The 27,248-nt window shown below is 39.9% G+C and overlaps 2 protein-coding genes and 9 non-coding genes across 11 annotated transcripts; 1 reads left to right on the top strand and 10 right to left on the bottom strand.

Annotated features, from left to right (window-relative positions):
- Positions 1–933: 933 nt before the first annotated feature.
- On the bottom strand, positions 934–1,097 carry LOC122879702. The gene has a single exon (XR_006378756.1). It is a non-coding gene; the product is annotated as a U1 spliceosomal RNA (small nuclear RNA).
- Positions 1,098–2,113: 1,016 nt separating this feature from the next.
- On the bottom strand, positions 2,114–2,304 carry LOC122879714. Its single transcript, XR_006378768.1, has one exon. It is a non-coding gene; the product is annotated as a U2 spliceosomal RNA (small nuclear RNA).
- A 1,287-nt stretch (positions 2,305–3,591) lies between these two features.
- On the bottom strand, positions 3,592–3,782 carry LOC122879705. Its single transcript, XR_006378759.1, has one exon. It is a non-coding gene; the product is annotated as a U2 spliceosomal RNA (small nuclear RNA).
- Positions 3,783–5,936: 2,154 nt separating this feature from the next.
- Positions 5,937–6,100, bottom strand: LOC122879701. Its single transcript, XR_006378755.1, has one exon. It is a non-coding gene; the product is annotated as a U1 spliceosomal RNA (small nuclear RNA).
- Positions 6,101–7,109: 1,009 nt separating this feature from the next.
- LOC122879717 lies at positions 7,110–7,299 on the bottom strand. Its single transcript, XR_006378771.1, has one exon. It is a non-coding gene; the product is annotated as a U2 spliceosomal RNA (small nuclear RNA).
- Positions 7,300–8,512: 1,213 nt separating this feature from the next.
- Positions 8,513–8,676, bottom strand: LOC122879704. The gene has a single exon (XR_006378758.1). It is a non-coding gene; the product is annotated as a U1 spliceosomal RNA (small nuclear RNA).
- Positions 8,677–9,694: 1,018 nt separating this feature from the next.
- LOC122879713 lies at positions 9,695–9,885 on the bottom strand. The gene has a single exon (XR_006378767.1). It is a non-coding gene; the product is annotated as a U2 spliceosomal RNA (small nuclear RNA).
- Positions 9,886–11,098: 1,213 nt separating this feature from the next.
- Positions 11,099–11,262, bottom strand: LOC122879733. The gene has a single exon (XR_006378785.1). It is a non-coding gene; the product is annotated as a U1 spliceosomal RNA (small nuclear RNA).
- Positions 11,263–13,033: 1,771 nt separating this feature from the next.
- On the bottom strand, positions 13,034–13,224 carry LOC122879712. Its single transcript, XR_006378766.1, has one exon. It is a non-coding gene; the product is annotated as a U2 spliceosomal RNA (small nuclear RNA).
- A 1,886-nt stretch (positions 13,225–15,110) lies between these two features.
- LOC122878884 (V-set and transmembrane domain-containing protein 5) lies at positions 15,111–18,792 on the top strand. Its single transcript, XM_044202379.1, has 5 exons — positions 15,111–15,141; positions 15,277–15,630; positions 16,830–17,156; positions 17,781–17,924; positions 18,476–18,792. The coding sequence occupies exons 2-5, from the start codon at positions 15,555–15,557 to the stop codon at positions 18,505–18,507; spliced, it is 579 nt and encodes a 192-aa protein (XP_044058314.1). The 5' UTR covers positions 15,111–15,141; positions 15,277–15,554; the 3' UTR covers positions 18,508–18,792.
- On the bottom strand, positions 18,788–27,174 carry med17 (mediator complex subunit 17). The gene is made up of 13 exons (XM_044202352.1): positions 27,021–27,174; positions 26,222–26,466; positions 25,179–25,342; positions 24,729–24,948; positions 24,452–24,588; positions 23,953–24,034; positions 23,647–23,799; positions 22,950–23,080; positions 22,167–22,351; positions 21,711–21,848; positions 21,150–21,267; positions 20,756–20,915; positions 18,788–19,839 (listed from the first exon to the last, which is right to left on the bottom strand). Exons 2-13 carry the CDS (start codon positions 26,454–26,456, stop codon positions 19,631–19,633), a joined length of 1,932 nt encoding a protein of 643 aa, XP_044058287.1. The 5' UTR covers positions 26,457–26,466; positions 27,021–27,174; the 3' UTR covers positions 18,788–19,630.
- Between the last annotated feature and the right edge of the window lie 74 nt (positions 27,175–27,248).

Raw genomic sequence — 27,248 nt, 5'->3', positions numbered from 1 at the left:
AGCCGGGACTTGTATTTTAAACTGAATTAATGTCATGTGGATTATAAATGCGAAAAGAAACTTTAAAATCGTGTAAAAAGTCCTCTGTGAAGGAAGAAAATATGTTTGATCTGTTAACTCTCCGACGAACAACAAACGGAGCTCCAGCGCACTCTGGCGGCGAACAGAGCGAACTGCACTCTGCGGTCGACTGCATATCCTCCACGTGCTCCTCATGCGAGTTAAACTGCAGACCTGCTGCAAAGTTACAGTTCGTGCAGCTACAACGACTTATAAAATATACCCTTGTGATTTAAAACGTACGTATATATAGTGTATGGATTGTTATGTTTTATTAATTGTATTTATTATTGACTGCCGTCTGCAAGACAAATTTGCTCCTCAGGGATTTTCAGAGTGAGGACTTCAGAATAAAAGCATGTTTTCATATTTTTCTCAAATGTGGAAAGGGCAGTGAACACAGCACGTTTCTCTTTGCAATCTCCTTGTCTCACTCAGCAATTACTTCATTAAACAGTGGCATGCATGTAACCACTTTGCAGCCTCTTGCTGTCAATTCAGGGACAATAAACATAGCAGTAGTTAAACATGACGTCAACCTACAAACATACACTAATCAACCACATCAAACCTCCACGCAGGTATCAAAATAAAACAAGTTTGATACAATACAGCCAACTATAGCAGGGCACAGTATACTCTGCAGAGTGATGTACTATAAACAATGGTTAGTTACGCATCACATATAGATGAGCACAATCATTTCTCGGTACAATTAAGACATCTAATTTTTACTAAGTTACGTTGTCTTTTGTTTCTATCTTCCTAGAGAGAGTAAGAATATGCCTGTTTATACATTGGGGGTGTGCATGTTGTTGATTAGCTGCGCAGATTCAAGAGAGTTGATAATTACTTTACTATTGAACACGTCATCAGGGGAGAGCGCGAACGCAGTCCCCCACTACCAGAAATTATGCAGTCGAGATTCCCACATTTGGGGAATTCGCAGAGGTCAGCTCAGCCGGAGTGCAATGGTTAAGCCTCGCCCTGGGTGAACCACCTTCTTGATCATGGTATCTCCCCTGCCAGGTAAGTATGAGTTGTACACATCAGAGGCGAGCCACTCTTTCACGGACAGACCGAGCTCACCGACGGTGCTGACAAATTAATAAACCCAGAGGCTATTGGGGGGCGAATCTACAGGAATTTAACACACAAGAAACGGTTCTGTACTGAGGCTGAAAAACATTATTTTACACTAATTTACTTGATAAATAATAGCTATATTTCCCATCATGCAATGCTGTCTTCCCATATTACAAGCTAACTTAAAATCAACAGTTTTATCTATTTTACCTCCAACAAATGAGTAACAGCCCAGCGGCAAGTTCAAGCGAGCCAAAGCTAAAATCATACTGCAATCACAAGTTGTTTGATCCACTTTTGAAATTCAGAAGAATAAAAAATAAAAAATAATAAAAAAAACAAAAAAAAACACACAAACCACACTCCCCCTCCTCACATTACAACCACTTCCTGTTTCTTTGTTTACTGCTGGTGGGCGACCGACATTCCTGCTACTGCCACCTGCTGCTCTGGAGAGTGAACACCGCTGGCCGTTTTACAAAGCAGGATTTTTAACATGCTGTACAGTAAAAAACACTGCAGTTCAACAACAGTAATCTATATATACTGTATGTGTCTCTGTATACGGCTAACTGCAAGGACAAATAATCATACAACTGAAATAAACTGCACACATACACAGTGTTTCTCGGGCTGTGAAACCACACTAGAGAGCAAAAGATGCCTAAAAGATTCAATCCAATCAATCAGAGTGAGGACTTCAGAATAAAGGCATGTTTTCATATTTTTCATTAAATGTGGAAAGGGCAGTGAACACAGCACGTTTCTCTTTGCAATCTGCTTGTCTCACTCAGCAATTACTTCTTTAAACAGTTGCATGCATGTAACATAAAACCACTTTGCAGCCTCTTGCTGTTAATTCAGGGACAATAAACACGACATTAATTTACAAATTAAGTGTGCAGTTAATAGTCTCTGAAGAGAAGACAACAGTGTTTCCACCTTTTCTTATCATTGAACACAGAGAGGGGGGTGCACCGGTCCTGGAGGTTCTGCAATACCAGGTCGATGCGTGGAGTGGACGGAGCAAGCCCCTATTCCATCTCCCTGCTCCAAAAATCAATTTAATATATGGTCCCCGGGTAGGGGACGTATCAGATATTAAACTGATAAGAACAGATACTACACTTGATCTTAGCCAAAAGGCCGAGAAGCGATACTGCAAATACGTCGGAGGCAACGACCTGCTTCCCCGCACCGGGTCCCTCACTGACGGGTCTGAAGGCCGGCGTGACGCTTTAACTACAGGCGGGGAAATAAGAGTAAAGCACGACGGACGACAGTCGAGGAAACTGTCGCAGTCGCTACATGGATGTTATTTTAAAGAAATACACGCATCAACAAATGTGGCTCCTCGGCGCTTCCTGGTCACGTGGTGCCTTATAATCCAATAGGAATTGAGAGCAGGAGACGCACACTTGCAACACCGTTACAACACACAGAGCTGTGTGTGTATTTTGCATTGATGTTAATGCTAACACCTGACTGATGATGCGCTTTTTATGACAAAGCGTCTGTTTTCAAAAACAAAAAGGAGCTCCGACAGTCTCTAGTGGACATAAGACCTAACTGCAGTTAGCACCAGTTTACATACAAAAACACAAATACTGCAGCAGCAAATGCTCCTTCAAAAGCTTAAAAATATATATATATGCTTTAATGTGCAAACTGGAGATTACAAAGTCATGTCAATATCAGGTCAGTGTCTTATTTTCTGACTGACTGCTGTACAGTTTAGGACGCTTAGGAAGTACACGTGATGAGTACTGTAAGTACACTTTTGAGGTACTTTACTTGAGTATTTTCCATTTCATGCTACTTTATACTAATACTTCACTACATTAAAGAGGGAAATGTGCTGCACTTCATCTGACAGCCAGTTACAGGAATAGTTCCCAGATTAAAATTTGACATACAAACCTTATAAAATGGTACATTATAGGTTAAAGTGCCCAGCAGTATGAGTTGGTTTACATATCAAAATGCTGCTTGTTTCACATAAGATCTGGACTCTAATATCCTCCAAACTGTTGTTCGGATGTGTCTGAAGAGTAACTGCAATTTCTATGTAATTCACACAAATAATTACTACTGTTTAACCTGTAGTTAATAACAGGCGGCAGCTTGCAGCCATAATGAGCTTCAGCCTATGAATACATAATACTCTCATTCTATATAATGAGTCCGTTTTACTTCCAATACTTTCGGCACATTTTGCTCTGGACCTTTTACTCAAATACAATTTTAAATACAAAACTTTAACTTGTGACGGGGTTTGTTGTTGATATGTTGCTGCATTAACTTCAATAAACGAAGCTATGAACGCTGCCTTGAACAGACACTTCTACAGCCTGTTACAATGTTGTAATAAACCCAATCAAAACTATTAATCCCAACCACCTGTGAGACTTTATTATTAAAATTAATTTTCCATTGAACATAGAGAGGGGGTGCACCGGTCCTGGAGGTACTGCAATACCAGGTCGATGCGTGGAGTGGACGGAGCAAGCCCCTATTCCATCTCCCTGCTCCAAAAATCAATTTAATATATGGTCCCCGGGTAGGGGACGTATCAGATATTAAACTGATAAGAACAGATACTACACTTGATCTTAGCCAAAAGGCCGAGAAGCGATACTGCAAACAGGTCGGAGGCAACGACCTGGTTCCCCGCACCGGGTCCCTCACTGACGGGTCTGAGTTTGCGTTTCAGTAACAACTCCGCTCCGTGAGACAGAAACAAAGTGCACTACACACGGCAGACGAGTCAAAGAGCAGAAGTGGAAGCAAAATGTGTCATTTCAACAAAAGTAAGGTCGTCGCATATTCAAATACGCAACGCTTCCTGGTCACGTGACACGAGCTGGTCCAATAGGAATTTAAAACGTTATAACCGTGTTATTTACTGTCAGAAAGAGAGCCGGGACTTGTATTTTAAACAAAATTACTGTCATGTGGATTATAAATGCGAAAAGAAACTTTAAAATCGTGTAAAAAGTCCTCTGTGAAGGAAGAAAATATGTTTGATCTGTTAACTCTCCGACGAACAACAAACGGAGCTCCAGCGCACTCTGGCGGCGAACAGAGCGAACTGCACTCTGCGGTCGACTGCATATCCTCCACGTGCTCCTCATGCGAGTTAAACTGCAGACCTGCTGCAAAGTTACAGTTCGTGCAGCTACAACGACTTATAAAATATACCCTTGTGATTTCAAAACAGGGAGTTAGTTACTAAAGGGCACAGAACATCTACCAAATTGTAAGACTTTACATGTTGTGAAGTGCAACAGTCCAGTACTAATGCTTAAAATATGCTCTAAGCATCATACAACCTCAGTAGCATTCTGTATTATTATTACTTTTAATAAAATACCATATCACAGAATGACTGCATTTTATACTGTATATGTTATCTTACTAGAATACATTTCTCATAGTATTCCCCTTAAAATATGCTACAGGAAGTACAGGAGATGCAAATACATTATTTATCTTTAATTAACAGGTCTCTTTCAATGAAAGTGGAATAAAAGTGAAGTGATTGTAAATAGGGATACGGCACTAATAAATGGCAATTCTCAAAGAATTTAAATGTTTTTCTTGGACTACCTTTTTCATCAAAACACATCCTTCGTAACGTTTTATTGGCAAAATATACAGTATATTATAAATGTTTAGACCTGCAAGAAAAAGCATTTGCATATTTTCCTTTAAGTTTACAAATTAATTCCAGGACGTGTGTAGCGATATGTCAAATATAATGCACGCTCTTTAGACTACACACACACGTGTATACTGTACGTATCCACCTACTTCGTGTATTTAAAGTAATTTAGATTGTAAGTATTACATTAATGTTGACAAGTCTCTGTTCAAAGTGTGCTATACTTCTTTGGGAGTCAGTTTTAACATTAGCTATCATCTCTTGGTTTGGTAATCTCAGTGTGCAAAACAAACTTGTTGGGGAGAATTGTGAACGTGCGCCGCAAAGTTACTGGCGTAAATTTAAACGATCTTTGCCACGTGTATCAAGTCAGCGCCACACAGAAAGCTCAGGTCATCTTATCCGTACCTCCATCTCATCCAGCACCACTTATATATATAGTGAGTTTAACTTGCCTCCGTCAAGGCGGATACAAACAAACAGATACACCAGGTCTTTTGTTGCTTCAGCTAAAAGCTGATTTGGCCTGTGGCCAGCTGTGGATGTGATATGGTGCCCCCTTTTCTTTCTCTTATTTATTCATTCATTATTTTTCCACTGCTCTCTCTGATGGTTCTGGCGACAAGTGACAATGACAGCACTGACTTTGGCGCTGACCTGCGTACTTGTGCATATTTATGTGTAGGTATGTATATTGTACTTATATGGATAGTGTATGGATTTGTTTTATTAATTGTTGTACTTATTATTGACTGCCGTCTGCACGCCAAATTGCCCCACGGGGACATTACAGCTTTCCTCTACTCATTCAATATTGATTGCAGCACTCTTGTTGACAAATACAGAAACAGTTTGACTTGTATATAGACATTGAATGTTGTTGTTCATTGTTGCTTTTTATATATCTACACACACACACACATCTATTTGATTCACCTACTTGTACGCACATTATAGTTGAATGTTGATTTTTACTGAGCTGTCTTTTGTTTTTAGCTGCACGTCCTTTCCTATCTTTCTTAAGAGAGTAAGAATATGCCTGTTTATACATTGGGGGTGTGCATGTTGTTGATCAGCTGCGCAGATTCAAGAGAGTTGATAATTACTTTACTATTGAACATGTTATCAGGGGAGAGCGCGAACGCAGTCCCCCACTACCAGAAATTATGCAGTCGAGATTCCCACATTTGGGGAATTCGCAGAGGTCAGCTCAGCCGGAGTGCAATGGTTAAGCCTCGCCCTGGGTGAACCACCTTCTTGATCATGGTATCTCCCCTGCCAGGTAAGTATGAGTTGTACACATCGGAGGCGAGCCACTCTTTCACGGACAGACCGAGCTCACCGGACGGTGCTGACAAATTAATAAACCCAGAGGCTATTGGGGGCGAATCTACAGGAATTTAACACACAAGAAACGGTTCTGTACTGAGGCTGAAAAACATTATTTTACACTAATTTACTTGATAAATAATAGCTATATTTCCCATCATGCAATGCTGTCTTCCCATATTACAAGCTAACTTAAAATCAACAGTTTTATCTATTTTACCTCCAACAAATGAGTAACAGCCCAGCGGCAAGTTCAAGCGAGTCAAAGCTAAAATCATACTGCAATCACAAGTTGTTTGATCCACTTTTGAAATTCAGAAGAAGAAAAAAATAATAATAAAAAAAATTAAAAAAAACACACAAACCACTCCCCCTCACATTACAACCACTTCCTGTTTCTTTGTTTACTGCTGGTGGGCGACCGACATTCCTGCTACTGCCACCTGCTGCTCTGGAGAGTGAACAACGCTGGCCGTTTTGCAAAGCAGGATTTTTAACATGCTGTACAGTAAAACACACTGCAGTTCAACAACAGTAATCTATATATACTGTATGTGTCTCTGTATACGGCTAACTGCAAGGACAAATAATCATACAACTGAAATAAACTGCACACATACACAGTGTTTCTCGGGCTGTGAAACAACACTAGAGAGCAAAAGATGCCTAAAAGATTCAATCCAATCAATCAGAGTGAGGACTTCAGAATAAATGCATGTTTTCATATTTTTCATTAAATGTGGAAAGGGCAGTGAACACAGCACGTTTCTCTTTGCAATCTGCTTGTCTCACTCAGCAATTACTTCATTAAACAGTTGCATGCATGTAACATTAAACCACTTTGCAGCCTCTTGCTGTCAATTCAGGGACAATAAAAACGACATTAATGTACAAATTAAGTGTGTAGTTAATAGTCTCAGGGAAGAGAAAACAGCAGTGTTTCCACCTTTTCTTATCATTGAACATAGAGAGGGGGTGCACCGGTCCTGGAGGTTCTGCAATACCAGGTCGATGCGTGGAGTGGACGGAGCAAGCCCTATTCCATCTCCCTGCTCCAAAAATCAATTTAATATATGGTCCCCGGGTAGGGGACGTATCAGATATTAAACTGATAAGAACAGATACTACACTTGATCTTAGCCAAAAGGCCGAGAAGCGATACTGCAAATACGTCGGAGGCAACGACCTGGTTCCCCGCACCGGGTCCCTCACTGACGGGTCTGAGTTTGCGTTTCAGTAACAACTCCGCTCCGTGAGACAGAAACAAAGTGCACTACACACGGCAGACGAGTCAAAGAGCAGAAGTGGAAGCAAAATGTGCCATTTTAACAAAAGTAAGGTCGTCGCATATTCAAATACGCAACGCTTCCTGGTCACGTGACACGAGCTGGTCCAATAGGAATTTAAAACGTTATAACCGTGTTATTTACTGTCAGAAAGAGAGCCGGGACTTGTATTTTAAACTGAATTAATGTCATGTGGATTATAAATGCGAAAAGAAACTTTAAAATCGTGTAAAAAGTCCTCTGTGAAGGAAGAAAATATGTTTGATCTGTTAACTCTCCGACGAACAACAAACGGAGCTCCAGCGCACTCTGGCGGCGAACAGAGCGAACTGCACTCTGCGGTCGACTGCATATCCTCCACGTGCTCCTCATGCGAGTTAAACTGCAGACCTGCTGCAAAGTTACAGTTCATGCAGATACAACGACTTATAAAATATACCCTTGTGATTTAAAACGTACGTATATATAGTGTATGGATTGTTATGTTTTATTAATTGTATTTATTATTGACTGCCGTCTGCAAGACAAATTTGCTCCTCAGGGATTTTCAGAGTGAGGACTTCAGAATAAAAGCATGTTTTCATATTTTTCTCAAATGTGGAAAGGGCAGTGAACACAGCACGTTTCTCTTTGCAATCTCCTTGTCTCACTCAGCAATTACTTCATTAAACAGTGGCATGCATGTAACCACTTTGCAGCCTCTTGCTGTCAATTCAAGGACAATAAACATAGCAGTAGTTAAACATGACGTCAACCTACAAACATACACTAATCAACCACATCAAACCTCCACGCAGGTATCAAAATAAAACAAGTTTGATACAATACAGCCAACTATAGCAGGGCACAGTATACTCTGCAGAGTGATGTACTATAAACAATGGTTAGTTACGCATCACATATAGATGAGCACAATCATTTCTCGGTACAATTAAGACATCTAATTTTTACTAAGTTACGTTGTCTTTTGTTTCTATCTTCCTAGAGAGAGTAAGAATATGCCTGTTTATACATTGGGGTGTGCATGTTGTTGATTAGCTGCGCAGATTCAAGAGAGTTGATAATTACTTTACTATTGAACACGTCATCAGGGAGAGCGCGAACGCAGTCCCCCACTACCAGAAATTATGCAGTCGAGATTCCCACATTTGGGGAATTCGCAGAGGTCAGCTCAGCCGGAGTGCAATGGTTAAGCCTCGCCCTGGGTGAACCACCTTCTTGATCATGGTATCTCCCCTGCCAGGTAAGTATGAGTTGTACACATCGGAGGCGACGCACTCTTTCACGGACAGACCGAGCTCACCGACGGTGCTGACAAATTAATAAACCCAGAGGCTATTGGGGGGGCGAATCTACAGGAATTTAACACACAAGAAACGGTTCTGTACTGAGGCTGAAAAACATTATTTTACACTAATTTACTTGATAAATAATAGCTATATTTCCCATCATGCAATGCTGTCTTCCCATATTACAAGCTAACTTAAAATCAACAGTTTTATCTATTTTACCTCCAACACATGAGTAACAGCCCAGCGGCAAGTTCAAGCGAGCCAAAGCTAAAATCATACTGCAATCACAAGTTGTTTGATCCACTTTTGAAATTCAGAAGAATAAAAAAAAATAATAATAAAAAAAATTAAAAAAAACACACAAACCACACTCCCCCCCCTCACATTACAACCACTTCCTGTTTCTTTGTTTACTGCTGGTGGGCGACCGACATTCCTGCTACTGCCACCTGCTGCTCTGGAGAGTGAACAACGCTGGCCGTTTTGCAAAGCAGGATTTTTAACATGCTGTACAGTAAAACACACTGCAGTTCAACAACAGTAATCTATATATACTGTATGTGTCTCTGTATACGGCTAACTGCAAGGACAAATAATCATACAACTGAAATAAACTGCACACATACACAGTGTTTCTCGGGCTGTGAAACAACACTAGAGAGCAAAAGATGCCTAAAAGATTCAATCCAATCAATCAGAGTGAGGACTTCAGAATAAATGCATGTTTTCATATTTTTCATTAAATGTGGAAAGGGCAGTGAACACAGCACGTTTCTCTTTGCAATCTCCTTGTCTCACTCAGCAATTACTTCATTAAACAGTTGCATGCATGTAACATTAAACCACTTTGCAGCCTCTTGCTGTCAATTCAGGGACAATAAAAACGACATTAATGTACAAATTAAGTGTGTAGTTAATAGTCTCAGGGAAGAGAAAACAGCAGTGTTTCCACCTTTTCTTATCATTGAACATAGAGAGGGGGGTGCACCGGTCCTGGAGGTTCTGCAATACCAGGTCGATGCGTGGAGTGGACGGAGCAAGCCCCTATTCCATCTCCCTGCTCCAAAAATCAATTTAATATATGGTCCCCGGGTAGGGGACGTATCAGATATTAAACTGATAAGAACAGATACTACACTTGATCTTAGCCAAAAGGCCGAGAAGCGATACTGCAAATACGTCGGAGGCAACGACCTGGTTCCCCGCACCGGGTCCCTCACTGACGGGTCTGAGTTTGCGTTTCAGTAACAACTCCGCTCCGTGAGACAGAAACAAAGTGCACTACACACGGCAGACGAGTCAAAGAGCAGAAGTGGAAGCAAAATGTGCCATTTTAACAAAAGTAAGGTCGTCGCATATTCAAATACGCAACGCTTCCTGGTCACGTGACACGAGCTGGTCCAATAGGAATTTAAAACGTTATAACCGTGTTATTTACTGTCAGAAAGAGAGCCGGGACTTGTATTTTAAACTGAATTAATGTCATGTGGATTATAAATGCGAAAAGAAACTTTAAAATCGTGTAAAAAGTCCTCTGTGAAGGAAGAAAATATGTTTGATCTGTTAACTCTCCGACGAACAACAAACGGAGCTCCAGCGCACTCTGGCGGCGAACAGAGCGAACTGCACTCTGCGGTCGACTGCATATCCTCCACGTGCTCCTCATGCGAGTTAAACTGCAGACCTGCTGCAAAGTTACAGTTCATGCAGATACAACGACTTATAAAATATACCCTTGTGATTTAAAACGTACGTATATATAGTGTATGGATTGTTATGTTTTATTAATTGTATTTATTATTGACTGCCGTCTGCAAGACAAATTTGCTCCTCAGGGATTTTCAGAGTGAGGACTTCAGAATAAAAGCATGTTTTCATATTTTTCTCAAATGTGGAAAGGGCAGTGAACACAGCACGTTTCTCTTTGCAATCTCCTTGTCTCACTCAGCAATTACTTCATTAAACAGTGGCATGCATGTAACCACTTTGCAGCCTCTTGCTGTCAATTCAGGGACAATAAACATAGCAGTAGTTAAACATGACGTCAACCTACAAACATACACTAATCAACCACATCAAACCTCCACGCAGGTATCAAAATAAAACACGTTTGATACAATACAGCCAACTATAGCAGGGCACAGTATACTCTGCAGAGTGATGTACTATAAACAATGGTTAGTTACGCATCACATATAGATGAGCACAATCATTTCTCAATACAATTAAGACATCTAATTTTTACTAAGTTGTGTTGTCTTTTGTTTCTATCTTCCTAGAGAGAGTAAGAACATGCGTGTTTATACATTGGGTGTGCATGTTGTTGATTAGCTGCTAAATTCAAAGAGAGTTGATAATTACTTTACTATTGAACACGTTATCAGGGGAGAGCGCGAACGCAGTCCCCCACTACCAGAAATTATGCAGTCGAGATTCCCACATTTGGGGAATTCGCAGAGGTCAGCTCAGCCGGAGTGCAATGGTTAAGCCTCGCCCTGGGTGAACCACCTTCTTGATCATGGTATCTCCCCTGCCAGGTAAGTATGAGTTGTACACATCGGAGGCGAGCCACTCTTTCACGGACAGACCGAGCTCACCGACGGTGCTGACAAATTAATAAACCCAGAGGCTATTGGGGGGCGAATCTACAGGAATTTAACACACAAGAAACGGTTCTGTACTGAGGCTGAAAAACATTATTTTACACTAATTTACTTGATAAATAATAGCTATATTTCCCATCATGCAATGCTGTCTTCCCATATTACAAGCTAACTTAAAATCAACAGTTTTATCTATTTTACCTCCAACAAATGAGTAACAGCCCAGCGGCAAGTTCAAGCGAGCCAAAGCTAAAATCATACTGCAATCACAAGTTGTTTGATCCACTTTTGAAATTCAGAAGAATAAAAAAAAATAATAATAAAAAAAATTAAAAAAAACACACAAACCACACCCCCCCCCCTCACATTACAACCACTTCCTGTTTCTTTGTTTACTGCTGGTGGGCGACCGACATTCCTGCTACTGCCACCTGCTGCTCTGGAGAGTGAACACCGCTGGCCGTTTTACAAAGCAGGATTTTTAACATGTCTGCATGTCCTCCCCGTGTTACCGTGGGTTCTCTCCGGGTTCTCCGGCTTCCTCCCACCGTCCAAAGACATGCATGTGTAGGTTAATTGATAACTCTAAAAAAAAAAAAAAAAAAAAAAATTGCCCGTATTGAATGAATGTGAGAGTGAATGGTTGTCTGTCCTTGTCTGTGTCTGTGTTAGCCCTGCGACGAGTTGGCCACTGTCCAGGGTGTACCCTGCCTAAGGCCCAAAGTCACTGGGATAGGCTCCAGTCACCCGCGACCCCTAACGGGACCAAGCGGTAGAAAATGGATGGATGGATGGATGGATTTTTAACATGCTGTACAGTAAAACACACTGCAGTTCAACAACAGTAATCTATATATACTGTATGTGTCTCTGTATACGGCTAACTGCAAGGACAAATAATCATACAACTGAAATAAACTGCACACATACACAGTGTTTCTCGGGCTGTGAAACAACACTAGAGAGCAAGATGCCTAAAAGATTCAATCCAATCAATCAGAGTGAGGACTTCAGAATAAATGCATGTTTTCATATTTTTCATTAAATGTGGAAAGGGCAGTGAACACAGCACGTTTCTCTTTGCAATCTCCTTGTCTCACTCAGCAATTACTTCATTAAACAGTTGCATGCATGTAACCACTTTGCAGCCTCTTGCTGTCAATTCAAGGACAATAAATAAATACACACATATCAACAAACCAGCCTGTAACAACACACATGCATGAGCAATTTTAAATACCAACAAAAATGCCTTCAAGGGATCCAGTCCTCATCAACACCCATCAAATACAATACAGTGCTAACAGTGAATAATACAGTAAATTTTCTTAAAACAGAAGTGACCACTGTTTTTTTTCTCCTGATCTTTGAGTTAAAGTTAGTTAAGTTTATGATTTTGTGCTGCCACGCTTAGATGATGACAAGAGTAGCATGCATGCCGGTATCTTTATTAATTCGAGTTAATTAGTAATTAATCGCCCTCATGCATGAACAGCATAATTTTACACATGATTATGAAGATGCAGAAAAATAAAAATGCATATGGCATAAACGGCATATTATGTGTTATTAAGAGAAGCCAAGCTCCCCCTGAGTCCCCTATAGTTCACACCCATTATAACGACACTAATTATAAATTAAGTGTGCAGTTAATATTCTCAGTGAAGAGAAAACAGCAGTGTTTCCACCTTTTCTTATCATTGAACATAGAGAGGGGGGTGCACCGGTCCTGGAGGTTCTGCAATACCAGGTCGATGCGTGGAGTGGACGGAGCAAGCCCCTATTCCATCTCCCTGCTCCAAAAATCAATTTAATATATGGTCCCCGGGTAGGGGACGTATCAGATATTAAACTGATAAGAACAGATACTACACTTGATCTTAGCCAAAAGGCCGAGAAGCGATACTGCAAATACGTCGGAGGCAACGACCTGGTTCCCCGCACCGGGTCCCTCACTGACGGGTCTGAGTTTGCGTTTCAGTAACAACTCCGCTCCGTGAGACAGAAACAAAGTGCACTACACACGGCAGACGAGTCAAAGAGCAGAAGTGAAAGCAAAACATTTGGTTCACCATACAAAACAGGGACAATGAACATTTGAGATAATACACCACTGGCGCTGCTTTGTTGCTTCATTTATATTTAACTAGTGTTCGCAAATGAGCCTTCTTGTATCTTCCTGGACACGCGGTACGTTTTAATCCAATCGTAAGTGGGAGAGTAGAAACAACGAATAAATCAATTTTCTTTTTACAGACACGCCAGAATATATATGTATATATATATAATTTCAATGTATTTTAATGACGTGTAGGGAACTTGTGCATGTTGAGGAAGATGTTTCTACGATTCAATACTCACTTCACAACAACAAATAGAGCTCGTCCAGCAGTCTCTAGTGGAGAGGAGAGTTAACTGCACACTTCACGGGTGCAAGGTCATGAAAACCCAGCAATGCATTCATCCATTACTCATAATTTCCCTGAGACACTATGTTACTGCATACTCATCCAGAACAGAAGAAATAACCACCCAATAGTAACGTACCGTTAGCTAACGTTTATCTTATGGGGTCTGCATTAAAATTCATAGTCCTGACTTAATAAGTTAAGTTTTGCTGTACCAATAACGCAATAAGTTGACATTTTTGGTCAACAATCTTAGCAAAACCGATAACTAGCTATTAATGTACTGGCCCGTTAATTTAATATGCTAAATAACAAAGCGTAGTCTTCTATGAGCGTTAGCCAGTAACGTTAACTAGCATCATGATACGGAGGTGAAGCAACCCGCCGTTAGCGCGGCTGGAGTCTGGACTGAACTAAAGCTAGCACGCCTCCTCCTACTGCCACCCTGACAAGAACTTCAAGTATTGAGTCGGTTTTTAATTCTACAAAAAGTGAATAATTAAGCATAAAACAAAAGAAAATTAATTTTTGACATGCTAACTAGCAGTTAGCGTTAACTTGGCTAACGTTAGCTAAGCGAAACACCCAAATATAGCCAACAACAATTTCGCTTCTCGATAATCGTTATCTGAATAGTTGACAAGATATTTTATCTACAAGAAATATTAAATTAGTCAGTAAAAAATGAACTTACTAAACGTCGTATTCGACTCTGTTAATTAGCAAAGTATTCCCGCGACAAACTGCAGCGGTACATAGCGATGTAAGCTAGTTACGGAACGTGCGCAGAGTTACGTAAACATTAACCCGGTCCTTCAGCCGCGTGCACGTTTTTTAAATTATATCCACGAACAAAACATAAAATACAGTTTCACCTGTGAAAACATTTCTGTAGCAAACAGTTTTGCCTTCTGTGGCCAAAATCAAGTCATGGCGCATCAATTATTAACTTTTAAGGAAAATCCAAGCAAATTTTATTATCTTGAATTGTGCAACAGCAAAACATATAGCATAGCTAGCATTTTTTTTTAAAGACAAATAAAGACAAATCTTTATTTTGAGTTCTGATTCTTATGTTTATATTCAAGTTCAACATTTGGCATACAAATGTAAGTTTTATTTTTGTTAACTGAACAGAATCTAACAAGAACATTTTTGAAAAGCGACAACTGAATCCTAACATGAAAATCACGTAATAACGTAATAAATACATGAAAAATATTCCCTTTTTTTAAAATTCATAGCTAGCAAATTCTAAGCATCTTATACATTGTGTTCACTGTGTGTTTCTTGATGCATACGTGTGAATACACACTTCCTGTTTGACATGTTTTACCAGGTGTGTCAGAGCATGAATACAGGTGCTTCAACCTATCCTGGTGTAATTTTGTGATAGTGTGTCTGCGTATATAGGTGAGTGTTTGTTGGTAAATTGATAAGGATATATGTTTGTTTCCTCTATAGTTTTCTTCCCTCAAGTGTGTGTGTGTGTGTGAGATCACAGAGTACATGTTTGCTCAGTAATCTCTGGCTGAACCTGTCTGATAGGTGTGGGTTGGCTGGCACTGACTTGCGCAGGTATGAAGAGAAATCCAGCACAGTCCTGAGAGAGGAGGGAAACTCCAGCACTTCTTCACTTCACAAAACAAAAATAACTCAGAAAACTCACACAAACACCTGTAAAAAAGGACAGTGTAAGAGGAAACCGTGGGAACGAGGAAGGGCTGTTTTGGAAGGAGAAAGGCGGAGAGGAGAATGCTTCAAAATGTGAAATAACCTGGAGGAGATTCTTCTACTGCGGTTCGACCAATGGGTCTGGGATTCCAATGTGGCATTTTAGGCTCTGGGATGTACAAGATGTTGCTGTGTTTCTCAGCATCACATTATATATGTGTCACCTAGGTAAGCATTCCAACACGTTTATAATTTGGTCTTCTACGCAGAGCTCACATATTTGACTATTGTGTTTGAGAGCATGCCTATTTGTTCAGGACTAAGTAGATACGATGAGGGTCCAGCTCTTTCAATAGGAACTTAAATAGAGAACCTGGCAGGAGTGAAAACTTTTCTCAGGTTCTGTGTCTTAACTTGCATACCAGGGCTAAGTAGATTAACACAACACAGTCATGTACACATGGCCGCGTACATGTAAACATCAGATTGTCCTGTTCTGCACGCAAGGTCCCAGTACACTAGAGAAAATCTGAATCCCAAAGAAAATAAAAAGGAATTGGGAAAGAGCAGTAACTGATTTCATTAGAAATGGAAGTCAAGCTGCACAGAATAACTACAGCGTCTTTGCTAAAATTAATGAAATAAAATTGGCTCATGAACTAAAAAAAGCTCCTAAAAGCATTTATTTAATAGATTATTTCACACAGAACAATGGTAAGACTTTTATATCTATGTGATATCTGAAACAAAGGACAGGCACTTTTTCCCACACTGTCTTGTTTCTTAGTCAGCATTGGTATTCTCAGGTGTACCTGTGCCTCATTAAGCAAACACTCCACCAGCAGAACCAGATCCCACAACGAAACTCCTGTGAAGATATTTGATGAGGGGCGGCCAAAACAGTCACAAGGCCAATACAGCTGGCTACATTCAAATTGGTACTTCTCAGCTTGTTTGACAAGTTTCATTCCTCCAGAAAGCACAGAATAGCACGTTTCTGGCTTTACATGGAATTTAATGCAAATGAGCCACATTGTTTGCCAGCAACAATGACTATCTGTGTCATGAGAACCAAAACCAGTGAGGTAAAATATTTTCTTTTTATGGAGCTGTATTGTGTCATACAGTAAAATGTTTCTCCTGTAATTACTGTCCTATCTGGGTGAAAGTTGAATATTAGTGTGAAAGGTAAATATGTTTATCATGCAGTGTACAATATTTTTGTGCCATTTGAGCCAAATCTATCTATGTATCTACTGTAATACATTGCCTCTTTGATAATACTGCATTCATATCTATTTACACATTTACATGTACAAGCTCTTGCACCATATTATGTATTTATCTGTTTTTCTTTTCCAAAATGCATTTCACAGTGAATCTATAATCTATATCTTCACATCTCTTCATCCTTTTCACTTTGGAAGCTGGAGCCATCTCCGTCCATTCTCCCCAGAGGAGCCTCACCAGGTCAGTTCAGGAGGATGTGTTTTTCTCAGTGGATGTTACCTGCATTGGGATCCCCACCATACAATGGACCTTTATGTCAGGAGCGGTGAGCCGCACCATAGGGACTTGGCAGCCGGGGATGTACACCAACATAACGGTGGATTACAGCAGCAGAGTGCAGCCCTACAACAATGGCTCTATGGGCCTGTCAGACCTGCGGCTGCAGGATGCTGGATACTACGTGGTCACTGTCACAGAAACAGCAGGAAGCAGCAAGGATGCTGGCTTTGTCCTGAAAGTGAACGGTGAGTGGGTCTGGGCTTCTGTGTGTCATTTATAAATCACACCGATCAGAGCGCTACATTTTGGAAAACCTCATTTGACCACATTTTCTTTTGCACTAACACTCATATACTTTTGAACTTTATATGTCCCTTTTAGATCTTAAAGCAGGGACTTTGAGTTTATCATAGTTGTTCATCAGTAAACAAGTAGTTATCTGTCTGTCCTTGATAAACATTACAAACTGATAAGGGATTGTAGAGTTAAAAAGATGATATTGTAAGATATACTGTAAGATTTTGTTATTGGTGACCTTGACATACAAATCAGAATGCTACTTTTTCTTACCATTCTTAACATTGAAACATAGTAATTGTCTTCCAATAATTAAAATGTCACCAAGTTTGGTGCGTCCAACGCAATCCCTTGAAGCCATTGCACTGTTTTTACCATCACCCGAGTTGCCATGTCAACATTAATATTATGGCAATTGTCTTCCTGCTACTGTGCTACCTCATCTCTGCATACAAGCTGCGTTCCTAACATTTTGTGTTTGCACCTTGGAAAGTAGTCTGTTTGCAAGCCTTTTTGTATTAAACTACCTTTTGAAGTAAGTATGATTTTGCTCCTGTGTCCCTGTCCTCCAGAGGTGCTGTATGAGGACCTTCAGTACCTGTCTGTCTCTGCCTTGGCACTGGCCTGTTTGGCTGGCCTTTTCATGCTGGCCATGTGGCTACTAGACAAGGTCTACAGGAAGATAGTGGCATGGAGGTGCAGGAAACAGATGCCAGGTAAAGCAACATGAAAAATAAGTTCATAAAGTACATGCACCTTTATGAACTATGGTGTCAGGTGTATGAAACATGATGAACTTTGCACTAAGGATTAATCTCTCACAAGATGAACTTCACTTTACCACTCAGTGGGAGTTATTACAGTAGCTTGGTGAACAAAGTAAATAAAAAGCTAGGAAAGTATACAGTAGTAAGTGCCGCTACTTTTCTAGATCAAGGGTAAAATAATTTTTAAACAAGTATATGCAGGATCTGAATATAAAAACACATTTTATATAAACTTATATATATATATATATATATATACACGAGAGGTTTGTTTGCCCTGGAGCTCATTGTTTACTCAGTTTTATTTCTTACTGCTGCATCATTGTGTGAAATGTATGAATATGGCTTAGTGGTTGTGAATGTGGGTTATGTATTGTGTCTAGGTATGGGGTGTGTTTGAGTACAAAGGTCTGCGAAGTTCTATTATAGCTTTGTTACACCAGTATGTTGTGTTAACGTTAGTTTCTTCATTGACTAAGTTCAATTCTCCCTTTATGCAGAAAATGATGCAACAGAGCTGCAGACTCTTTGATGGACGTCTAGCTGTGCTTTGTACCTGGCATGAAAACACACCAGAGACTGTTCAAACTTGTCGGTGCTGCAACAAGGACTACTTTTTAAAATTTAGGTGTTGTGTATATAAAATAAGAGAGTAATGTTTTTAGTTCAGCAAGTTACATACAGCCAGAAAGACGGCTCTCAATTATGAAAAAATGTGTACCAAGAAAACCTGTCAATGTTTACATTTTTGTATTGAACACACTGCTAATGACACTGGATTGAATGTAAATATATCACTCGTGACATTGGGAAACAATACATACTGTATTTATTGTCTAAGCAAATTGCCATTCATCCAAACTTGAATGAGGCTTTTGAAAAAACTTTTAAAATTATACAGCAGGTCGTCTGTATCAGACTTCAGATGCAGTGATAATAGATAGAGACTTTTCAGGTCTTTCGAGTGAAATTTTTAAAAAGTAAAAAACAAACAAATGAAGACAGCTGTTACATAATCATTTAAAAAAGTGATTTGTAATATATTCCATATGACTGATATTTTCAATCTGTTGGATGGTAGAACTAAACCTCACTCGTGGGTCTTTCTTAAAGCTGATGAATCAGACTAAAAAGAACGTCAGTTTTTCCAAAATGCTGTTGCTCAAATTATATAAGTGATTAGGATAACGCTAGTGTGAAGTCCTTAGAAAACATCTAATTCATAGCTTTATTTCATATGATGATATGACAAATCAGCACAAATACATAAAGACGAACTCTGCTTTCATTTTGTAGCAAATTGTTTTGAGGTATACATACACTGGACACATTACATTATAAAAAAACAGAGCAGGCAGCAGACACTACTGGAGGTGGAAAGGAGTTTATGGCTTCATTCAAAAAGTCTATGAGTTGGATAAAAAGTGTAAGGGAAGGAAAAGTCACATTTTGGTCAAAAGGGGCCTGTATCATGGCTCCAAAACCTATGTACTGCTATCCCTTTCCAAGTTTTGTGACACAAATTTTGTGGCTGAAAATCTCTAGAAAAAGAGGATTCTATGTGGGAGTTGTTAGTTGTCCAGTTCGCTGCCATTTAATTGTATATAAACCGTGACTTTGTGTATAGGAAAGGAGTCCGCAGACAGAGGCTGTATCTAAGGACAGGGAGTCAGTGCAGCCATGAGGAGCTCCATCTTGTAGACAAAGTTTCGTCCCTCCATCTTGCTCCAGTGGACCTCTTTGCACGGCCCTCTGAGGTGGCACCATTTGGTGTCCTGGATGACGTCGCTCTTCGGCAGCTCTTTGGTCTGGCTGCGTGCGAACTGGACCAAAACTTTGCACCCGCTCTCTGGACCGTTACGCACTGAATAGACAAACAGATACACACAGACACTGTAATTGTAACTAAAATCTGCTCATGTTAATACAGCCACACTTAATTCTTGGTAATTTGAGGTTATGAGAATATTCAGTATAACGTTATCTTTAATTGCCTTAGGATACTCTTACAGTGTTAGGTAACATTCATTTATGAGGTTGATATAATGAATTCCAGGAGTTATTTTGTGGTGACGTGTTTAATGATCCCTCAGCTTGTATCAACCTGTCTCTTTGGTCTTGAGTGATTTCATACTTCTCTAAAAAATTTCCACAACCACCAGAGACTGGGTGTGGCCTAGTTGAATTCAGCTCTACACATGTTGCCACAAAGAATGACAGCAATAGTGAGAGCAGTGCGAGAGTTATTAGTTATTCAGGAAAAAAAAAAAGGAAAGTTGAGCCCATTAACTCAAAATGCAAATGCTCTTTGCTGCATTGCATTCTGGTCAATTAGGGCTATTGCTAGTAGCGAAAATTATATTATTTCTCCCCCTGTGACTTTTGAATGTCAGTGCACACTGGTGAGTCCCTGTTGTTTGATTCTGAGATACTGACACAAAAACCTAATGAAACTGATAGGTCAACATTGTGCAGCTATTGAGCTAGTTAGTTGTACTGGACAATTCAATTAGTGGACTAATAAACACCATAATAGCAACAATAAAGCTTCACAAATAGATGATTTTTAACATGTTTCAAAATTGATTTACTGTATGATTTTCTTAAGATAGATGAGAACTTCCTGCCTGGATCTTTAAAATATGTATGATCATGCTTTCTTCATGAGTTTACATTGTTACCATTGAAGCAGTGCTTAAATACAATAGTATTAAAAAAAATAAAAAAATAGAAGGGCTTAATGAGCATTTTCACCTCAGAAGCAACCTCACCCGTCTCACCTGAGATGGCGTACTCTCCATTGGGAGAGGCAACAGTGACAGCGGAGGCATTTCCAATGCTCTCCACTGGGCCCAGGCCTACATGGTTACTGAAGCTTAGGACATGCCAGCCCATCACTTTGGCCAGCTGCTGAACAGCATGCACCTGATGCTGCGACATCTGTAATAACACAAGATGGACAAAAGCAGGCAGGGATACACAACTTTAAAAAGTGATTAAAAAACGGTTATAACTAGCACCAGGAAACAACGAACTACCATTCGAACATTTGTACCACACTTTTTTGAGCTCAATACGCAACAGGTCTATAGTCATACATACTGCTTCCAGTAAATACAGCCTCCTCCACCAACGTTGCGGAAAGTTAACTATGAGGGAAGGCAACTGTGATACCTGTGAGAGGAGGAAGTCCTGCAGCTCCTGTTCCTGGTGCGACAGCGTGACGACACGTCCGTCTCTGTGCACCACTCTGATTTGCTCGACACCGATGTTCAGCTGCAGCTGAATGGACCTAAATACACAAAACGCGTTAAGCCTTATCTGAGTGATCATACGTGTCAGTCAAGTGGAATGAGACCAACCATGTGGCAGTAATGAAATACAAATAAAACATACTCTTGTGTACATGCATCTCATAGAAGCAGACAAGTCATAGTTTGTTCTGTACTTCGCAGCCATGCAAGACTCTGTCACTGCTATTTCTAATTTCATAATTGGATTAAACTAAAAATTAAAGCAAAATTGAAAATATACCCATACAACATGCTGAAAAAACAGGCCTCCGATTACATTTCATAGCTTTCAATTTACATAATTTGAAAAGTTATTAAACGGTCTGCAGACACCCACAGCTGCTCATAAATGCATTAGCAGGTTCTCTCCTGTATGTCCCATATAATGTCTCCCTCTCTGCTCTGGTTCTTCCTTTATCATTCCCTCTTCTCCTCCACTTACTTGCAGATCTGCTCGTAGCCCTGCGAGGTGATGAGCACCTTGACGCTGGACTCATACACATCGTTGATGTTGGACCAGTGAGCCTGGATCTGGGGATCTTCTATTCGGCTGGCCAGGCTGTCGATGGTCCGCGCCGTCCTGGTGATTACAAACGCAAACATTAATACTGCTGAATTATGAAGCAAGTGGCTAAAAATTATATCTAGTACAGGGCTCCACTCAACATTATATAGTCAACACTGCTTTAACAAAATACTTGAAATTCTGAAAATGATTTTTTTTTGCTAACAATTTTTTCCCCCTTGAGATCAAATTATGATGACCAAAGACAAAGTAAGCCACCTTTTGGCCAAATGTGGCATTGCAAATAGTGAGGAGCATGTTTGGGGTGTCATATAATGTAGACTGAGCAATATTACTCATTTGCAAAATCGTAGAGGGTACAACTAAAGTTACCTGCTACGTAGGAAGATGTGTTTGGCCTGTTTGATGATCTTCTCCAGCAGCCCCTCATTCTGCTGCAAGCTGGAGATTTCAGCTTTGTCGTAGGCCTGTGGCCCCGCTAGGCGCTGGCGTTTGTGGCCAAAGGGGGCGCTAGCAGGATGTGGCATCACCACAGAGCTCAGCTGCTGCTTGTGGAACTGTAACAGAGACAAGGTTGTTCAAAGAAATGAGAATTGATCAAATTAAAGCATTATGAATGAAGTGAAAGACTTGTACTGATGGTAGGGTTCTAGATATATTTGGGGCAGTATTTATCCTGGTTCAAATGTGTTGCAGGCAGAGCAGCAGTAAATGATGGATGAGTCTGCTCTGGTATAAAACTGTGTTACAATAGACTACGAGTTATGTTATCTATATAAAATAGTATAACAACAGGAAGATAGCATATAATATGTCTCCTCAAATTATAGTGATGCTTTAAATATATTCAGATCTCAGTTTGGCATCTAATTAATTCTATATAGGCTGATGTAAATTTTCTTTACACAACCCATAACATAAATAAACATTTTTGAGGGTTCCTGACAAAAATGTTTTGTTTTTTAACAATTCCCAACAAGGAATGAACTGGGTGGGACATTTTACAGTTGATAAGTGACACTCTTTCAAAACAGAATTTGAAATTTCTGTATGACTTTATGCACCGATACTGATATATCTGCAATGAGCTAATATCTCTACTAATTTGACAGTAGCTTCAGATGAGATGCAGAGTGTCTTCACACAGTGTTTCACCTCTCTCATCATTTGATGCAGATTGTGTTCCAGTACGTAAAGGTGGTCGTCTGGTTTGGGTTTCTCTGGAGACGCCCGATGGTTCTTCTTCTCTCCCGTCGAGTGGCACAGTGAGATGGAGAGCTGCAGACCTATAAGAAGGGGGTTCACAGGAACAAACAAGGCATGAATAAGTTTGTCAGAGCAGACTCCAGAGCCACAGAGATGATAAAAAGCAGGAATGTTTGATTTAAAATGTTTTATTTAAGTAATTAAAATGCAAATATTAATAATATATATATATATATATATATATATATATATATATATATATATATATATATATATATATATATATATATATATATATATATATATATATATATATAATTTAATTTTTTTTTAAAATCTTTTTCCTTAGTGTTTTGGAATAATCTTTCATACCATTACTTATTTTATGTTCATCAAATACATTCATTCAGTCATTTGTCCACTTTTAGAGTATGGTACTAATGTAGAACTATCAGAACATAGTACGGGCAGTGGTCGTACTTAACCTACAGTATAGGAGTAAAAAAAGCAAAAAACTGACACATAGTCTGTGTCCTTTAAAGTTAAATATGCAACAAACAGATCTTCTCATGATTATGTCCAACAAAATCAAGACTCCATTCATGCTTAAGTTTTCCCACTTTGATGTTGTCATGAATGTTCTGACCTGGGAAGGGCTGTGAGATGATCTGATTCTTCACAACAATGTGAGGGATCTGGGATTTAATCTGGACAGCTTCCCTGGACAGCTGAGCGAAGATCTCCTTACAGAGCAAAACGTTCTGAGCCGCCTCTAGCTTCACATGCCACGCCTGGGTACCTAGGCGCAAAGAAAGGAAAAAACGTTGTGAAGAGATGGCGGCAGGGTGATCAGAGAGAGGACAGGTGAGGAGAATGGGAAGAGATGAAAAATGATAAAAATTCTACAGGCAGAGAGTCAGACAGTTACTTGTCTTTGTGTATTGAACCATACCGGCTTTGGTTTTTGGCGGCCTCCGGAACAGGTTGATGGTTCCCAGATCACCGATGTCTGGAGCTTGTTTCTGAATGGACACCTGAAGACATAAACAGCATTCGACTATTACAACTACATGTTTCTGATACCTTCAAAAATGTATGGGTATTTACAGGTGACAGTAGTATGGAAATTGTAAAAAAAAAAACAAAATCAAAAGAGCTATGGTTGCACTACACAGGTAAGCAGAGTCCACCAAATAATTTCTACATAACTAAAATATTCACCGCTGCCTCAAGATGTTTTTTCACTCAATGTCCTTTTCCTTTATTTAATTCTTCGTTTCCTCTCATGCAATTCGCACAAAAATGCGAACAAAAACGTAGGTAATCAATGAACTCCAACTGCTGATCACCATGTAGTGTACAATTCACCAGTATAAATCACCACAGACATATTTTAATAGAACGTGCCATTGTGGAGAGACATGTTGATCCATGTTTTGTTACCCTCTCACCTTGATATAAGCAGATCCCTCCAAATCACTGGGGATCTGGACATCAAGGGGGCAGTAGTCCTCTGGCATCTTTTTGTCCAGATCAATGTCTGTGTTCTTGATCACCTCAAACGTGCCATGGTGAGGAAAAAGGGAACCTGCATGGGTACATCGTCAAAACATGTTAGCTTGGGGTTAGACTGTCCTCACATTACTTTGTAGAACACAACAGGACAACTATTTTTTGTAAAAAATCATTTTACAGATTTGACTGAGTATACATTAGAGGCCTTATCACCTGCGCTCCGGTAGCTGAGGTCTCCCAGGATCTTGTCTCCCACTTTGCGTAGTTTCCACTGTGAGCGAAGTCGCAGCAGCTCAGAATTGAAGTCCCTCTGCCTCCTGTTCTCCTGGTTCTCTGCTACTGACTTACTGAGCTTCTCTGCTCCCTTCAGGAGGAGCTGCGCTGCTGTGGCCAATGATTTCTTTTTACTGATCAGCTGGAACACCTGGGGGGTCTGCACAATGGCAAGAACATGCTGTTATGAATGGACAGTGGATGGAGGTAAATATGTGTGTAAAACTTTGAAAATTGTTTTCCAGAGAAGGTGCACAGATCTCTCTGAGAAATATAGACCAAAGATCGTCATCATATTTGAACATTTTGTATCTGTAGGATCTTTATTCAGTGTTGTCCCTCTTGTAGATGTTTACTGATAGCAGTGAGTGATATTATTTAGCAGTTTACCTTGCCAGCTGCTGGATCCTGAGACACTGGGTCTAAGGCCATGTACTTCTTCTCCTTCACCACGCTGAGCACATCATAGAGTACACACATCTCTGTCAGGGCACTGCGCAGGTTGTTACGCACTGAGTCCCAGGGCCAAAGAGATGGCTGAAACTTCACTGTGCCTGTGTAAGGAAGCCGCTAATCAGATTTTATTCTATCAGAGAAAACAGAATCCATATGACTCTCTTATGTATGACATAAGAGTATATTTTATTTTGAATCCATCCACCTGTCATCTATACCCGCTAATCCTGTGCAGGGTCATGGGGACTGGAGAATTCTGTATTGATAAGGTGTTAGAGAAAGGGGTGTCAGTTATGAATGTTAAGCAAAGTCTCTTTACCTTAATATTTTTTTATTATGTTTATCATTTATCGTAACAGGTTCCTACTTGATCTTCATGTGAAAGTCCTTAACTTTCTGGTGGTTTACTTTTTAAGTTAATTAGAATTACCAATTTAATGTACCACCTTGATGAGGGCCATGTAGCTGAATACATCAGAGCATAAACAGTTTATTGGGGAAAAGTTGTACAACTTGTTTTTCTTTTTTTTTATTAATTAGCATTAGTAAAGGACAGGACCATTACAGTTTGTTTTACAATTACTATATAAAAAAAGATGTGAATTACCACCATCTCTGATTATGTTTTGATGCAATTAATGCTTTAAAATATAATCTCCTACTTTCCTGTAATTCAAATTTATAGAATTCCCTAATATTGCCTGGTGTTCCCCCTGCAATTGACCAAATTCACTAATTCTCCCCATCTGAAATGCATTTCTCAAAACTTAATTTAAGTCCAGAAATGTACTGACCTGTGGGAACCTTGATAAAGAGACCTCAGCTCTATAACAATAGTTTAAGATTGAACTTAGCTGTGCAGCAACCTGAGAGCTCTCGTGCATCAGTGATAGATCAATCATAGCTGGTGCCAGTCAGGTTAACAGAATCCAGCTTTGACTCTAAATTCTGCCTGCTTTCTCTTGAGCATACGTTACCTTCTTCTTCCTCTGGCTCCTGCTTGCCCCACTCATGGTCCCTGGGTTCACCTTCGACTCCATCCTCCTCCGAGTCAGATCCCTGGATGAAGTCAATTCTTTGTGCCAACTTTGCCAAGTTCTGGGACATGGACAGAGGTGGGACATATGTCTCTGTTCCATCCAGGGCCACTTCCTGCACCTGCTTCTCACAGGAAGACTCAATGCTGACCCTCACCGCTGGACCACCAGACATGATGACAAGGCTGATATGAGGAAGACAAGCAGAGGGATTCAATCTTTAAACTGTCTGGGACACAGTAGAGCACAAAGCAATTCAGCTAAGTGAAGTGTCTCTGCAAGTGGGGCTGAAGATTTTGACATATTTTAAGACCAGACTGAATTAGAGTAGACCCAACACAAATTCACTTCACAAAAATGTTTAAAATGAAAATAAGTGGACTGGGTATCAACAGTATTTCACCACCTCCAAATCTAAAAGTAACACTGAAATTGTCATGTTAAGTCATCTATTTAAGACCATGATAATTTAAGCCATTTAGGACCTTTTGGGACCTGCTGGTGTATCTGTTAAATGACCTAACTTGTCTTTAACGCTTGAGATTTTTACTAAGTAACCGCACAAATAACTATTACTAATAATGGCTGCACTAGCTGCATCTGATTGTGTATTGCTGCGTCTAGCTAGCAAGACTAGCTAGCGTTAGCCCCTTGCTACTCTCACAGGATAAATGAAGACCCTGGAGCTCGAAAGAAATGTCCAAATGACAACATAATCTTTTATTCGTGTAAATCTTACCTCTGATATTCACTAGAATCACAAATATAAAAGGTTATTCCCTGGAGTTGTGATATATTTTCCAGTTGCTCCCTGAATGGCTCATTCTTCGCTCTCTGGTCTCTACACAGGTACAGGCGCACTCTACTGCCCCCTAGCGTGATGCTAACGGACTCGGAAGCTTGTTGTGTTACTTTCTTTCATATCATTTCAATTTGTAGTCGTCGTTTTTTTTAGTTTTATGTAATT

This window comes from Siniperca chuatsi, linkage group LG7, assembly GCF_020085105.1.
Source record: "Siniperca chuatsi isolate FFG_IHB_CAS linkage group LG7, ASM2008510v1, whole genome shotgun sequence".
Classification (NCBI taxonomy): Eukaryota; Metazoa; Chordata; class Actinopteri; order Centrarchiformes; family Sinipercidae; genus Siniperca; species Siniperca chuatsi.
The sequence above is the reverse complement of the archived record's forward strand: the minus strand, read 5'-3'. Positions and strand labels throughout refer to the sequence as shown.

Excerpts from the sequence above, each read along its gene's own strand:
- LOC122878884 (XM_044202379.1), top strand. The coding sequence starts at position 15,555 with ATGTGGCATTTTAGGCTCTGGGATGTACAAGATGTTGCTGTGTTTCTC. Across the intron at positions 17,157-17,780 it reads CTTTGTCCTGAAAGTGAACG|AGGTGCTGTATGAGGACCTT; the intron begins GTGAGTGGGTCT and ends CCTGTCCTCCAG. Across the intron at positions 17,925-18,475 it reads GTGCAGGAAACAGATGCCAG|AAAATGATGCAACAGAGCTG; the intron begins GTAAAGCAACAT and ends CCCTTTATGCAG.
- med17 (XM_044202352.1), bottom strand. The coding sequence starts at position 26,456 with ATGTCTGGTGGTCCAGCGGTGAGGGTCAGCATTGAGTCTTCCTGTGAG. Across the intron at positions 22,352-22,949 it reads TGCATCAAATGATGAGAGAG|TTCCACAAGCAGCAGCTGAG; the intron begins GTGAAACACTGT and ends TCTCTGTTACAG. Across the intron at positions 21,849-22,166 it reads CACATCTTCCTACGTAGCAG|GACGGCGCGGACCATCGACA; the intron begins GTAACTTTAGTT and ends TGTAATCACCAG.